The 13,874-nt window shown below is 40.9% G+C and overlaps 1 protein-coding gene across 1 annotated transcript in view; it reads left to right on the top strand.

The window, feature by feature from the left end:
• The window catches only part of DCP1A (decapping mRNA 1A), a 1,118,752-nt gene that overhangs the window by 23,428 nt on the left and 1,081,450 nt on the right, over positions 1-13,874 (top strand). The window contains exon 2 of the mRNA XM_044077482.1: positions 10,737-10,777. Within this exon, the coding sequence (XP_043933417.1) occupies positions 10,737-10,777 (41 nt within the window). The remainder of the gene's footprint in view (positions 1-10,736; positions 10,778-13,874) is intronic.

Below are 13,874 nucleotides of genomic sequence, written 5' to 3'. Positions count from 1 at the left end.
AATACCTGGGTAAATAGTGCCATGCTCCAAAAAACACACTCCACAAACCAACTCACCAAGGATAGAAAAAACGCACTCGAAACGGTCACCATCCACTTTTATTGTGTTCCTAGTACTTCGATTAACTAATTTAAGAAGTTCATGCCAATGCACCTATAGATCTTCAGATTAACAAATGCTTAATTATTTTATCCTATACAAATAAATCATTCATCCTATATATATCTATGCATTTATAAAATAATGCATACTAAAACATTTCATCATATACATGTAAATCTAATTCCATATTAAGCCCATGGGGCCACAAAGTTCCAAAATTAATAATATATCTACTTTTCATCCTTAGTTAACAACTCCAGAGAAGAAACAAACCAACAAAAGAAGGACCAGGATTCCGTGGAGACTTCAACTTCTAAAGCAATTTCGATTTATTAAAATTATAAAACACTTTCTTTAAGCGCTAAAATACAATACACTTTTCGTCGCTGTACCATAACGCAACTTCCTCAGAAGACAATTAGGACAGTCGACCTAATTCCTTAAATTTAAAACATTCTTTAATTTTTCAATTAAACAATCTAACCATGGTCAATTCCTTAAAGAAAATTAATACCCACAATCTTTTAAACATACATAGATATGTACATTTAAAATATTTAGAATATTTAAAAGGTGTGTATTGTGAAAATATGTAAATATATTATACAGATAATATTGTACTTCCTTTACTCTTATGGTTCTTAAAATAAATGCATAAACTATGTGAAATTGTACGGTTTCTGTTGGTTATAGTAAATACTAAAAAGCCTGATTGCCTATTTGTCAAGTGACGTGAGTTCAAATATCTTAAATGTCTGAAATCTCTTATACTCTCTTTATACTGGTCAGGGCTATTCTGGTAGACATTTTATGTGCCCTTTTATATAATCTTTGCATTGAAATATTAACTTTAAAGTAAACTAGTGGTGCACCCTTAAGTTAACCAAACCTCACTCTGTTCACCCTTCAACGTTTATAAAATGCTACTAAAAATATCCAAATATTTGGAATGTATATAATGTAAATGACACTTGTGTTAAATTTATACCTCTTATTGATGGTCCTAAAGTCCCATTTTATAAAAAATAAATAATACTTGTTTCATAAAGTAGAATAAAATAACTATTTTATAAGAAGATCTGGGTTCGAAAATCTGAACCTCACTTTCTATATTTCTAACCTCTTGTACATACCATGTTAAAACTTTACTAAACCTTGTATGATTTTACATAAGTGGCCAAATCGTAAAGATATAAAATATATGTGCAAACCAATGAGAACATATACAACAACAAGCATGAAAAAACACATTTACTACTTATATAAAATATTGTATTGTAGAACCAAGTAAAACCAGTCTGTCTTTTGAATTGCCCTTTAGAAGAATCTTTTAACTTAAGGATCTCGCCCTATGGAAATTTACTATTATCGTTCCATATTTTTCAGCCTCAAAATACATTTAATCGAGGACATTTCGTTAATTCCTGGGTACTGGTTTGCATTTGTTCTTAACTGCCAAACCAGTTCTTTTCTCTCTAATTTTAATGGCTCATACCTACTTCTAGGGTCCTCACTTATTTGGTCAATAGCTTTAAATTTATCCTTAACAAAATGCGCCCATATTCCATGCCTTGTACTGCCTGAGGTTTGTTTAAAACAAACAAAAAAATAAACTGCTAGTGTTACCATTGTGAAGAGCGTGGAAATGCTGGGTCACAGGATTATTAAGCCTAACGTGTCTCATATTGCCCAAATGCCCCTTAATTCTTCTTTTCACCATTCTTCTGGTTTGGCCTCTGTCTCACTTTACAGTTAGACAATCACATCCAATGACATAAACAACCCCACTGGTACTGCAATTATAAGATCCCAGGGCAATGAACTTCTTTCCATTAATCAAAGTACCTGAAACGTTCTTGACCTTGTCACACACCTTGCACCTTTCACATCTGAAGGTGCCTACTGTGTTAGAACCAGTTTCCATCCTACTTACCCTACTGTGCAATAATTCCTTCAGGTTGTGAAATCTACTATGAGAAAAAACAACCCTACCCTTGAAAATGTTGCCCACTTCCCCATCCTGCTGTATAATAGGCCAAAACCTGTGCACGAACGCCTTCAATGTAGCTGGAATGTATGTAAAGCACACCATTCCTGTGCATGATTTTTCCCTGGAAGGCTTGATGACGAAGTACTAGTAACACAGTAAAAGTGGATGGTGACAGTTTCTCCAGTTTTTCAGTGTGTGTTTTCTAAATAGTGCCATGACAAACTTATGTACTTCCTAGACTTTGCTACATTCTTGGGCCAAGCAAGTACTTCTCCAGTGCTCACTGGTTAATTCTGCTCCCAGTTTAGTTTCAAAGCACCCCTCTGGCCCATACAGTTGCCTTATACCACCTGGTATACCCTTAGTCTCTGTGTTGAGTATAAATAAGCTCATTGTGGTTTAACTGATTTTTACCCATAAGGCTGTCCCCTGCTGTTGAACACTGTCTACATTTGCATTCTTATTTGCTCACTGTCTGCATTTGCTTGCAGCTGATTGTGGCAACTACTGGTTTATGCTGTGAACAGACTGTTTCACTGGGGATGACTTTGCAATCTTGGATTCTACCCCATTGCCTTTTCCTTACTAGGAGGAAGTCTACCTGAGTTGCATGTTGGCTACTCTTGTATGTGATCTTGTGACTGTCTCTTTCTGAGCCATGTGTTGGCTACTATCAAGCCATTTGCCAGACAGAAGTCTAGAATGGCTTCTCCTTCTTTATTCCTATTGCTCCACCCATGTGGACCCAGTCAGTCCTCATATCCTGTTCTGTCTGTCCCGATATGTGCATTTAAGTCACCCATTATCAACACCAATTCATGTTGTCCTGTTTTGTCTAGTAGGTCCTGCAACTGCTGCCTGAATACACTCTTTTCCTCATTATCACAACCCTGCTGTGGGGCACAGGCTGAGATTATGAATACTGTCCTGTCATTACACTGGAGTCTGATTGTCATGAGTCTGTCATTAATTCTGATGACATCCCTCACTGACTTCTGAAGCCTCTCTCACCACAATTCCTACACCATTTCTAGCCTGTCCACCACCTGAGTAGTAGAGTCTGGATCCCAAACCAAGTGGCTTTGTTGCACTGCCCTTCCATCTCGTCTCTTGGATACATAGGATGTCCAGCCTCCTCCGTATCATCATGTCATCCACTTCTAAGCTGCGTCCTGTCAGTGAACCTACATTAAGCGTAGCAATTCTCATTTCATGTTTGGCAGGTTGGTTGGTTTTATGTCAAGCTCTCACTCGACAGAGCTATCCCAGGTAACCCAGGCTGGGCAACTAGACACTGGCCAGCCAGCCAGTAGCCTATTGACCCAGGGCTGCTGGGCTTTTATGGTGGGCACACACTGGCCAATAGGGGACATATACCCCTCCCACCGTTAGCATGGGTCCCTGGCGTGGGTCGGAGAGTAGGCCGGGTTCTCCACCCACTTATCACCGGTAACTACCTATGCCCATTTTGTGGCGACAGTCAACATGACCGAATCACCTAGAGCCATTTTTACACCGAGTGGCTAGCCCTGCCACGGCACGCAGTTTGTGATCAGTGTTGTATCTTGAGGATACTGCGCACCACAATAGATTTCCAAAGCGGTTGGTCGTTTTACAACTCTTCCCCCCATTGGGCACCATGTAGCGTCTGTGCTGCTGCCCACAGCTCCATTCATTGGTGAGTTTGAGATGGAAACACTCAGCATGTTTTTCGAACATGGGAGAAACCCCACGGAGACACAGAGAGAACATGCAAACTCCAAACGGGCATTAGTCGGAAGTCAGGATCGAACCTTGTACCTTGTGCAGTGGTCAGAGAAGGCTCTAAGGTCAACAGAGACCAGGCTGAAGACCTGGAAGTTGACTGGAGAGAAAATTACAGCAGTTCAAGGAATGAGACTGGGCTCTAGCACCCCAAGAAGAGGAGGAAATAGGTGGAGTTGAAGAGTGGCAGCACCTAAAAACAGCATGTGTTAGGACTACAGAAAAGATATGTGGCCGAGCCAGGTATGGAAATAAGGTACATAAGGAAAGCTGGTGGTGGAATGCAGAAGTGCAGCAAGTAATCAAAATAAAGGAGTGCAGGAAGAAGTGGGAGATTGAAAAGACTGACCAAGCTAGGAAGGACTACTGGTTGGCTAACAAAGAAACTAAGAAAGAAGTTGCAATAGCAAATAATAGGGCATCGGAGGCACTCTATCAGCTTCTGGAAAGTGACTCAGTAAGGGGCACAAAGAAACTATACCAGGTTGCAAGGCAAAGACAGAAAGATAAAGAAGATAGTCAGACACCCTTCATAAGGGTTTCCAGCAACAACTTGCTTACCAGCCCACAGGACATCAAAGGCAGATGGAAGGAGTATTTCCAGCAGCTTCTGAATGAAGAAAACCCCACAGAAGCGGTACTGCCCCAGAAACAGCCTACAATGAGAGTAGAAGAGGAGCCCAGCTTAGAAGAAGTAAGAGCAGCACTAAGGAAAATGAAGTCTGGGAAAGCAGCAGGCTCGGATGAGGTCACAGCAGATATGATAAAGATGCTGGGTGAGCTAGGGGAGAAATTGCTCCTGAGGGTACTAATTGCAGTGTGGAGAGAAAGGCGTATTCCAGATGACTGGAGAATAAGCATACTCATGTCAGTGTACAAGAACAAAGGGGGCATCCACAACTGTGGACAGTACAGAGGCATCAAACTCCTACCGCACTGCATGAAAGTTCTGGAGAGGGTGATTGATAAATGGATACGCAGAATAGTAGATGAATACGCAGAATAGTAGAATGTAAGATGGGAGGTGAACAGTTCGGATTCAGATCAGGATGCAGCACAATTGACTCGATGTTTGCATTGAGACAGATACTTGAGAAGAGGAGAGAGTCAAACTGGGCTTTTTCTAGACTTGGAGAAAGCATATGACAAGGTCCCAAGAAAGCTGATCTGGGCAGTACTGCGGTGGTTGAAACATTGGTAGAATTAGTACAGGCTATGTACAAGGACCCAGTGACTCGAGTACGAACAGTGTTTGGCCTCACTGAGGGGTTCCCAGTGGGAGTGGGTGTACACCAGGGTTCAGCTCTGAGCCCACTGCTGTTCATACTGGTAATGGACTACATCAGCAAACAGGTTGGAGGGGTTAGAGCAACAAAGCTGCTGTATGCAGACGATGTGGCATTACAGGCAGACTCTGATCTAGAACTTCAGCAAAGGATAGGAATGGAATGCAAATCTGAAGGCACATGGGATGAAACTAAGCACAGATAAGACAGTGGTAATGGCAGCAGATTGGAGAAATCAGAAGAAGCTGAGAATAGAGATAGATGGGAAGATAGTGGAACAGGTAAATGGCTTCAAGTATCTGGGAGGGGTGGTTGAGGAGAAGGGTAGTCTGAATGAAGAGGTCAAAACTAGAATCAGAGGGGCTGCAGCCAACTGTCATAGAGTATCAGGTGTAGTCTATGACAGAAGAATGCCAAAGAAGCTGAAAAGTAAGGTGTACAAGACAGTGGTTCGACCAGTACTACTGTATGGTACAGAAACCTGGGCAGTAAGGGCAGCACAGTTGAAGCTAGAGGTGATGGAAATGAAGTGCCTGAGAAAGGTGGTAGGATGCACACTGCAGGATAGGCGAAGAAATGAGGACATAAGAGCAGAAGCCAAAGTAGCTCCAATTGCAGAAAAGATCAAAGAAAACAGATTACGATGGTACGAGTACATGTGTAGAAAAGCAGAAGACAATCTGGTGAGGGAGATTTGGGACGGATAGGAAGAAAGTAAGAGGAAGCGAGGACATCCAGCAAAGAGGTGGATGGACTGTGTGAAAGAAGATCTGCGATAGTCAGGCATGAGTGTTGAAGAAGGCAGGAGTGTCGCACTGAATCGAGAGAATTGGTGACAGTTAACACAGTACCCCGACCCCATGTAAATGGGGAAAAAGGGGATGATGATGATGACTGTCTGCATTTGCATTTTGAATTTGCTCTCACTATTCCCACATAAAGCAACTGACACCTATGTGGGATTGGATTCTCCACTGACTTCAGTCCAGCTCTTGTACTCGCCCTCCTGAATTATCTGAACTCTGTAACATGACAAACTTCCTGTTGCTGCCCCCTAACTTCTGACCCTAGTCTTACATGTGTTTATACCTGTTGGAGTTAACCTAACCAATTCAGTCTCCCTCTCTTTTTTTTTTTTTTTTTTCTCTCCTTTACCATTCTGTATATTTTTAATTAAATACCAGTCCATATATATTAGGAGCTTCATAATGCTTTCTAAATCATGTCTGCCACTAGACTTCACCATTTTCCTTTGTTTCACTATCTTTAACGTCCATTTTGGGTTGTTATAATCCATTTACAAAAGGTATGATGATCTAATCCGTATAGCCGTATAATGTAGATTAAAATCTGGTGCAGCCATCCTTCTCTGTTCCTTGGTAGGATTAGTCTAGTCCATCTTTATCTTGGAGCCTTTTTTCCCCCAGATAAATTAATCTTAACTTTAGAAGTAAGCTTGTCCTGCATAATAGAGCAGGGTGACTAAAAGACTTATTGATTGCAATTATTTGCTATTTTAGTCCATAAGCATCAATTCCCACCTTCTCAAAGAATCTAAATTGTCTTGAATACCGTTCCATGTTTCCCTGGCTGCCCTTTGAACACATCAACCCCCCCCCCCCCCCCAATATCTCCTTTTTAACATATTCCAATAAGTAAGGATAATCTTGCACCAAGTCCAAGTTAAAAGTGGAGATATAATCAATCGCAGTTGCCTTCATTTTATTCTCAGTAATTTTGTACCTGTTCAACTTGTACTTCTCAAGCATGTGGAAAAGCAGATGGATATATATTTCTGGGCATACCGAATAAATCACATTATTAGCAAATCTAGACATTTTCTGCTGCTTCCCATACCAGTTGTTACACTGCAGTGCTGATACTCTTCAGATAGTACGGGGGAGAGAGGGGGCAACTTTCCCTTGTGCCTTGGAAAGAGATCATCCTCTTGAATGAGACCCATTATCTTAATCTGTGTCTCTGCTTGTTAATAAATTTTAAAATATTACGTTAACCAGCTTCTTTGGCATAACAAACTCAGTCACTAGCTTTAAAAACCTCCAACATACTCTGTCAAAGGCCTTTTCTGCATCTTGGCCAATCAACAGCACATCTGACCTGTCTTTCTGCATGAAAGCTGCAGCATCAAAGTTTTGTTTGTCAAGTGTTTGCCTTCCCTCAGTAAATCCACTTTGGCCTAAAGTGTATAATCTTTGTCTGGAGTAGAGTTAGCCTTTTTGCCACAGTTGTCATAAAGACCTTGTAGTTGTGGTTCAGACCTGAAATGGGCCTATATGATTCAAGGTCCATAGAATCTTGAACCTGTTTGTGTATTGCCACCAAAAAATACCTGCTTCCATGGCTGACATAGCCTCTCCTTTAAGAATGCTATTAAACAAGCCAAGCCACATCTCTTTCAGTTTTTCTCCACTTGTTCTCCTCCTAATTTCAGTCTGGATTCCATATAAACCTGGAGGCTTGGCCCTTTTTGTTTGCTAATGGTTAAGTCATGTTCCGTCTTGCTCTAAGATGAGGAGCAACTTTTCTCTCCTCCTCTAGACTGTACATGCAATGTCATTCTTTTCTCCTACTCAGCTTTCAGTATATAGTTTTTTGGTAGCATTTTCTAAATACTTCCAAAATCCCCTCTGTTGTCTTGAATCCTTGTGTCACAGAACCAAGACGCTATCCTCCAAAAAAATGAAGTCAATCTGCTGGTCCCCTGCCATAAACTCTAAAACAGAAGGAAGAAACTGTTGCAAAAAAGAGTAAAATCCCATGAGTGAAAGAGCTCCTCCCTGGTCAGCCTCAGAAAGTAGCTGAGATCCCTTATAAGATCCTCGAAAGCTAGCTAAGAAAACAAAATTGCCACCGATTCTAAGGGCAACCAAAAAGCATTCTATAGCTGTCAGGAATCTCAATGGCAACACCCAGGTCTGCTCAGAGTTACAGCACAGCAGCAGGAAAATTACAGAACCAACTGATATTGCCAATATCTTGGCAGATAGGTTCAGTGCTAACTTTGCCCCCCTCTTACCCCCTAAAGGACCCATATCTATACAGGAAGAATGCAGAGTCCTTGTAATCACATCTATGCAGGTAAAAGCTGCACTCTCTAAAACCAAAAACACAGCATCCATAGGACTGGACAGCATCCCAGGCTGCATTTTACATGAAGTTCAGAATGAACTGGCTACCCAACTAAGCACCATGTTCAATCATGGTCTCATGACAGGCTTTGTGCCCACTGAATGGCGCACAGCAACAGTTATTCCACTCCACAAATGAGGAGCCACCACTGATCTTGGAACTATCGCCCTGTAAGCCTGATGAGCCTGGTCTGCAAGGCCATGGAACGTATCATCATGACACTCGTAAACAAAGACATTGGTAACATCCAAACTCTGGATCCCACCCAGTTTGGGTTTGTGAAAGGCAGATCATGCCTTCTGAACCTGATAAACTTATTTGAGGCAGTCACCAAAGTCGTAGATGAGGGTAAGGTGGTTCACACAGCCTATCTTGACCTCACCAAGGCTTTTGACACCATTCCCCATTCTGGAATTTTAGATAAACTCACTAAACTAGGTGTAAATCCCTATGTAACAGGATGGGTTGCCAGCTGACTCACTGACAGAACTCACACTTTAAAAGTTGCAGACTCCAAATCTGACTTCAAACCAGTGACAAGTGGAGTACCACAGGGTTCAGTCCAGGGAAGTAGATACCAAACAGGAGCGGTCCCAGAAGTACAGGCTAACATAGAAGGCCTCTAGCTAACGAAGTTCGCAGGTGACTGCAAACTAGGAGCCATAGTAGAGTCCCCAAATGATGTGGACATCCTACAGAAGGGCCTCCATTGAGACAGATGCCTGGTGTCAGAGGCATGGCCTCAAGCTCGATGCCAAAAAGTGCTTTGTCATCCCCTTTGGTAAAAACTCTGTACCCATGAACTACCACATAAACGACAGTCTACTTAACGCCGAATGTGTGATGAGAGACCTTGGGACCCAGGTGGGCACTAGTCTCTCCTTTGATAATCACATCGCCACAGTAGTCAGGAAATCCTTGTGTGACACCATCACAAAAGGGTTCTCATCCAGGAAAAAAAAGGTCTTTGTTCCCATGTACTCGGCACTCATTAGACCCATTATAGAGTACAGCGCTCCTTTTGGAATGTACCTCACAAGACATCTGCAGCAGCTGGAAAGGCCACAGAAGTACCTCACAAAGAGGATTTCCGGCCTCAAACAGATGCCCTACACTGACGGTCTCAAAAAAACTCCAGCTTTAGTCTGTAGCATATCACCTACTCCGAGGAGATCTCTGCGTAACATATAAAGCTATGTTAAGCCCAGAGCTGTTGGATATCCTACACCTAAAGAAATCCCAATCCCTCTGCGCTACACTCCTAAGGACCTAAACCTTGTCACCACAATAAACAGGACATGCTGGAGGGATAGATTCCTGTCCCAGAGACATCCTTTACTCTGGAACAAGCTACCCATCTATGTCAAGCAAAGCTCCTCATTAGCATTCTTAAAGAAAAATCTTGAGTGGCTGGGAAATAGGAAATACACCCTGGGGGACACTTCTGTGGCTCTCCAATGGGGGCACAGGAAATTAACTTTCTTGGGTGGCGGAAGCCAGGGAACCTTGTCGGCTAGGCTTACTTAGGCCCTTGGGTCGATAGCCTAGTACCTTACCTATGAGTCAGTATTTTGACAGTACTTTAGTCACTTTGCATTCACAGTCTCAGGGCTAACAATTTGAGTTTGGATTTTTATAAAAAATAAATAAATAAACCTTGCTTCAAAGCCACCTTTCTGAATTCATTTAGCTCTATAATAGTCTATGCCCGTTTTGCTACATGTCATTCTTGCTTCCGTTCATTTAAACTGTTATTGATTGCCCTGCAACTTCTTGATTTCCTGTAGTCAGTCCTGTCAGTAATGTTTCCTACTCCTGTATCATTGCTCTGTATCCCTTTCTTGCACCATAGCTCTGAAACTCTAACTCAGTCCAGTTTTGTAGAGTTCTCCCTTTTTAATATTACACAGCTGATCGAATTAGTATCTATTTTTGGTCATCCAGTGTAGTGGAGCAGAAGAATGCATTATTTTAGGAACTTGCTGAATGTAAAGCCTGTTTTTGTGTTGAATGATATCCCTAGTAACATTAATGGATACGTAAAGTCCTATATTTTGTTTTATTTTGGCCTGTTGTGCTTCAGAATTTGTTTTTCTAAGTCTGCCTTTTAAAACTACTTATGGTTTCAGTGGGCTGGTTTAGGTCTGCTTTATCAAGACTCATTTTAGTGAGTAGATCAAGTCGTCAAAGTTGCTCTTTCAGTTGATAGAATCTAGGGTTCCTTTTGGTGAGGGGGCTTTGCCCTTCTCCACATCTTCTGTACTAAATATAAACTCCGGCACACCACTCTGGAGAGAGAGCGAGAAAGTTTTAATAAGTTTTCCTTCTTGATAAATTGCTGTCAGTATAATATCTGTGAATCATAATTGACTGACTAGTATGCCGTTTCATTTCACAATAACACTTGTCTTTGTACACAATAACATGTGTCTTTTTGTTTTTAGGAGAAGACCGATGTAGAGGGTACGTTATTTATGTACACAAGGTACGTGGACTTCATGAATTTTGCTGTGCTTTTTAAAGTGCTGAATTTATTAGCTGAATCCTTTTGATTTTAGAGAATTGTAACTGATTCACTCCAACTGAGCTCCAGAAGTTTGCACTGTAACTTCCAATGGGCGGAACTTAAGCCATTTGACAGAATCACGTTATGTCCTCACATACAAAAGTGTTCATATGTCTGGAACCATAGGGGTTGTGAAAGTAGTATAAGTGGCAAACCCTTCAGCACAAACTATTTTTATAGTTGTTGTACTCTTTGATTCTAGGTCTTCAACTGAATTTTATAAGTCACAGTAAACACATTAACTATTACACTTGCTCAGATATTGTAACTTTACAAAATATTACATGTACTTGAGTTATACACACACACTGACAGCATTTTATTCATCTAGCAGAGAACTTTCATATAAGGCTAAGGAGTTCTGTCTGTTTTATTGAGATATTTAAAAAATATCTGTAAATTAATATCTTTAAAAAACACAGTTAATATCTATTTACTTACACTAGACAGACGCCAAGTACTAATTAAGTTGTTTGCCATTGTGTAAGCTTTAAGATTAAATCTTTTAAAACCTTGTACATACCACGGTTTTGGAATTATTGATGCAAATATGAACAATCAATATTTGACGCCTAGAGGCATCAGTAGGCGTTGACTACAGATGCACCTGGAGGCGTCACTCGGATGTAAGGAATTAGGTAAAAACTTTTTCAGTATGATAGTGATTTTACAGATTCATATTTATATTTTGAAATTCATAAGTTCTAAGAAATATTGAGAAACTGAGCAGAAGTTTATTGTAGATTTTTTGTGTAGAATTTGTTTAATATGTATGTTTTTGTAAGGTTATAGTGAAGTTATATTTGTAATGAGAGAGAGAGAGAGAGAGAGAGGCTACTGCCTAACCTTGGATGAAAGCTCAGTCTGTTAAGCAAGCAAATCAGTTTACCAGCTGAGGAAAATGCCACCAGAAAGGACATATGTAAAGAGCTTAATAGAAAGTTAGTAATCAATGTAACTGATTGTCAAAGTTTTATCAACCACTGACCTTTATAAATTGTGTACCTAATCTTTACATTGTTGCACTTGTCATAACTACTAAGATATGGCTGGAGAGGTCTGTACGTCTGTCTGAACTTCGGCTTAACCCCACCCCCACTCCCATTCAACTGATGGCTTCCCACTGAGATGTCAAAATGTTTACAGTATAAAGCTAGTGTCAGCTTTCTTTTGCAAGAAAGCTGTGGGCTGGAGTTCAGAGTATTTCTCATGTTAGAGTACTGAGAAAGTACAGTTGTGTACACTTATCATAAAAGTAGATGTTAGTGTATTCACTGTTGCCAGTCATTACATTTGGGTAATCTGCCGGCAGGTTGCCCTCAGTCGGCCTGAATTCCAAAGTCTTGGGTCCTACGTCTGCGTCGGTTGCTGTCTCCTCTTCCATGACATCAGGGGTATAAAACAAGCAGCCAATGCCATTTTCTTTAGTTTTTCTTGCCCCAGATGTCAGGTGCCCCCAAAAAGGTTGCAAGTGTGTGTGTGTGTGTGTGTGTGTGTGTGTGTGTGTGTGTGTGTGTGTGTGTGTGTGTGTGTGTGTGTGTGTGTGTGTGTGTGTATATATATATATATATATATATATATATATATATATATATATATATATATATATATATATATATATATATATATATATATATATATATATATGATGTGTGTATACATGCATCAATACAAACTTTACCTTCATCTACAAGCAAATACACCACATAGGTTGTAGAAGATGGATAAGGAAAGAAACTCTAGAATGACAGGGGGATGGCAGGCGGGTAACCTGGACTGCAACAGTGAATACACTTGAACACTTACATTTATGGTAAGTGTACACAACTGTACTATGTTCTTCATGTTTTACTGTTGCAGTCATTACATTTGGGTAGAATCCCAAAGCTATGGATGGGAGGCTGGAGCTAAACAGCATTGGGTGCGGCTATAAGGCCCTGCAGAACTGCACTGGCAAAGCCTGCCCTGGACTTAGAGAGGCAAATGATAATGCTTTGTAAAGGTGTGAACAGAACTCCAAATAGCAGCCTCTAGAATGTCTTTGGTTTGTACTCCCCTGAGAAAGGCTGCTGAAGTAGCTGCAGCTCTGGTAGAATGAGACCTAATGCCGTTGGGCACAGGTTTGTCATGGTGTAAGTAGCAGAACAAATGCAGTGGCTTATCCACTTTGAAATAGTCTGCTTTGAAATAGCCTTTCCTTTTGATCCTGCAACGTGTGACTAGTAATTGCTCAGTTTTTCTTAGAGCTTTCGTCCTGTTCAAGTAGAATCTTAGCTGTCTGTGTACGTCCAAGGAATGCAGAATTCTCTCCCCACTTGTTCTGCGGATTTGGATAAAAGGTTGGCAGATGAACAGTTTAGTTAAGAGCCACATTGGAAACCACCTTAGGCATAAATGAAGGATTTGTCCTCAGACACACCCTGTCTGGGTAAAATATGATAAAAGGCTCCACAGCCATTAGGGCCTGTAGCTCTGAGACTCTTCTTGCTGAAGTAATTGCTAGTAGCAGAGCTGTTTTCCATGATAAGAACTTTATATCAGCAGTAGCAGCTGGTTCAAAGGCAGGGTGAGTGTTTCCAACACATAACTGAGGTCCCATGCAGGTATTGGTGATGATCTAGAAGGCCTTAAATTTTTGGCTCCTCTAAGATACTGCTTTAGTAAAGGATGAGGAAATATTGGTGGGTCTGTATTGTTATGAGCCAAAATGGCAGAGACATGGATTTTAATTGATGAGAAAGATAGGCCTTTTGTCAAGCATCTCAGTCAAGTATTGTAATATCTGAGGAATATTTGGTTCTGCTGTATCAGTTCCTTGTGCTTGATTCCAAGCACAGAATCTCTTCCATTTATCAGCATAAGATTTTCTAGTACTAGGCCTTCTGGCTTCCAAAATGACATCCATCCCAGATTTACTAAGAGGTGTTGTTTGTATAACTACATGATCAGCCATGCTGCCAGGTTCAATGTCTGGAGTTGATTGTGCAGGATCTGATTGTTTGGCTGGGACAGTAGT

The sequence above is a fragment of the Protopterus annectens genome, chromosome 7.part0, assembly GCF_019279795.1.
Source record: "Protopterus annectens isolate FY-2018-M chromosome 7.part0, PAN1.0, whole genome shotgun sequence".
NCBI lineage: Eukaryota > Metazoa > Chordata > Ceratodontiformes > Protopteridae > Protopterus > Protopterus annectens.
The sequence above is the reverse complement of the archived record's forward strand: the minus strand, read 5'-3'. Positions and strand labels throughout refer to the sequence as shown.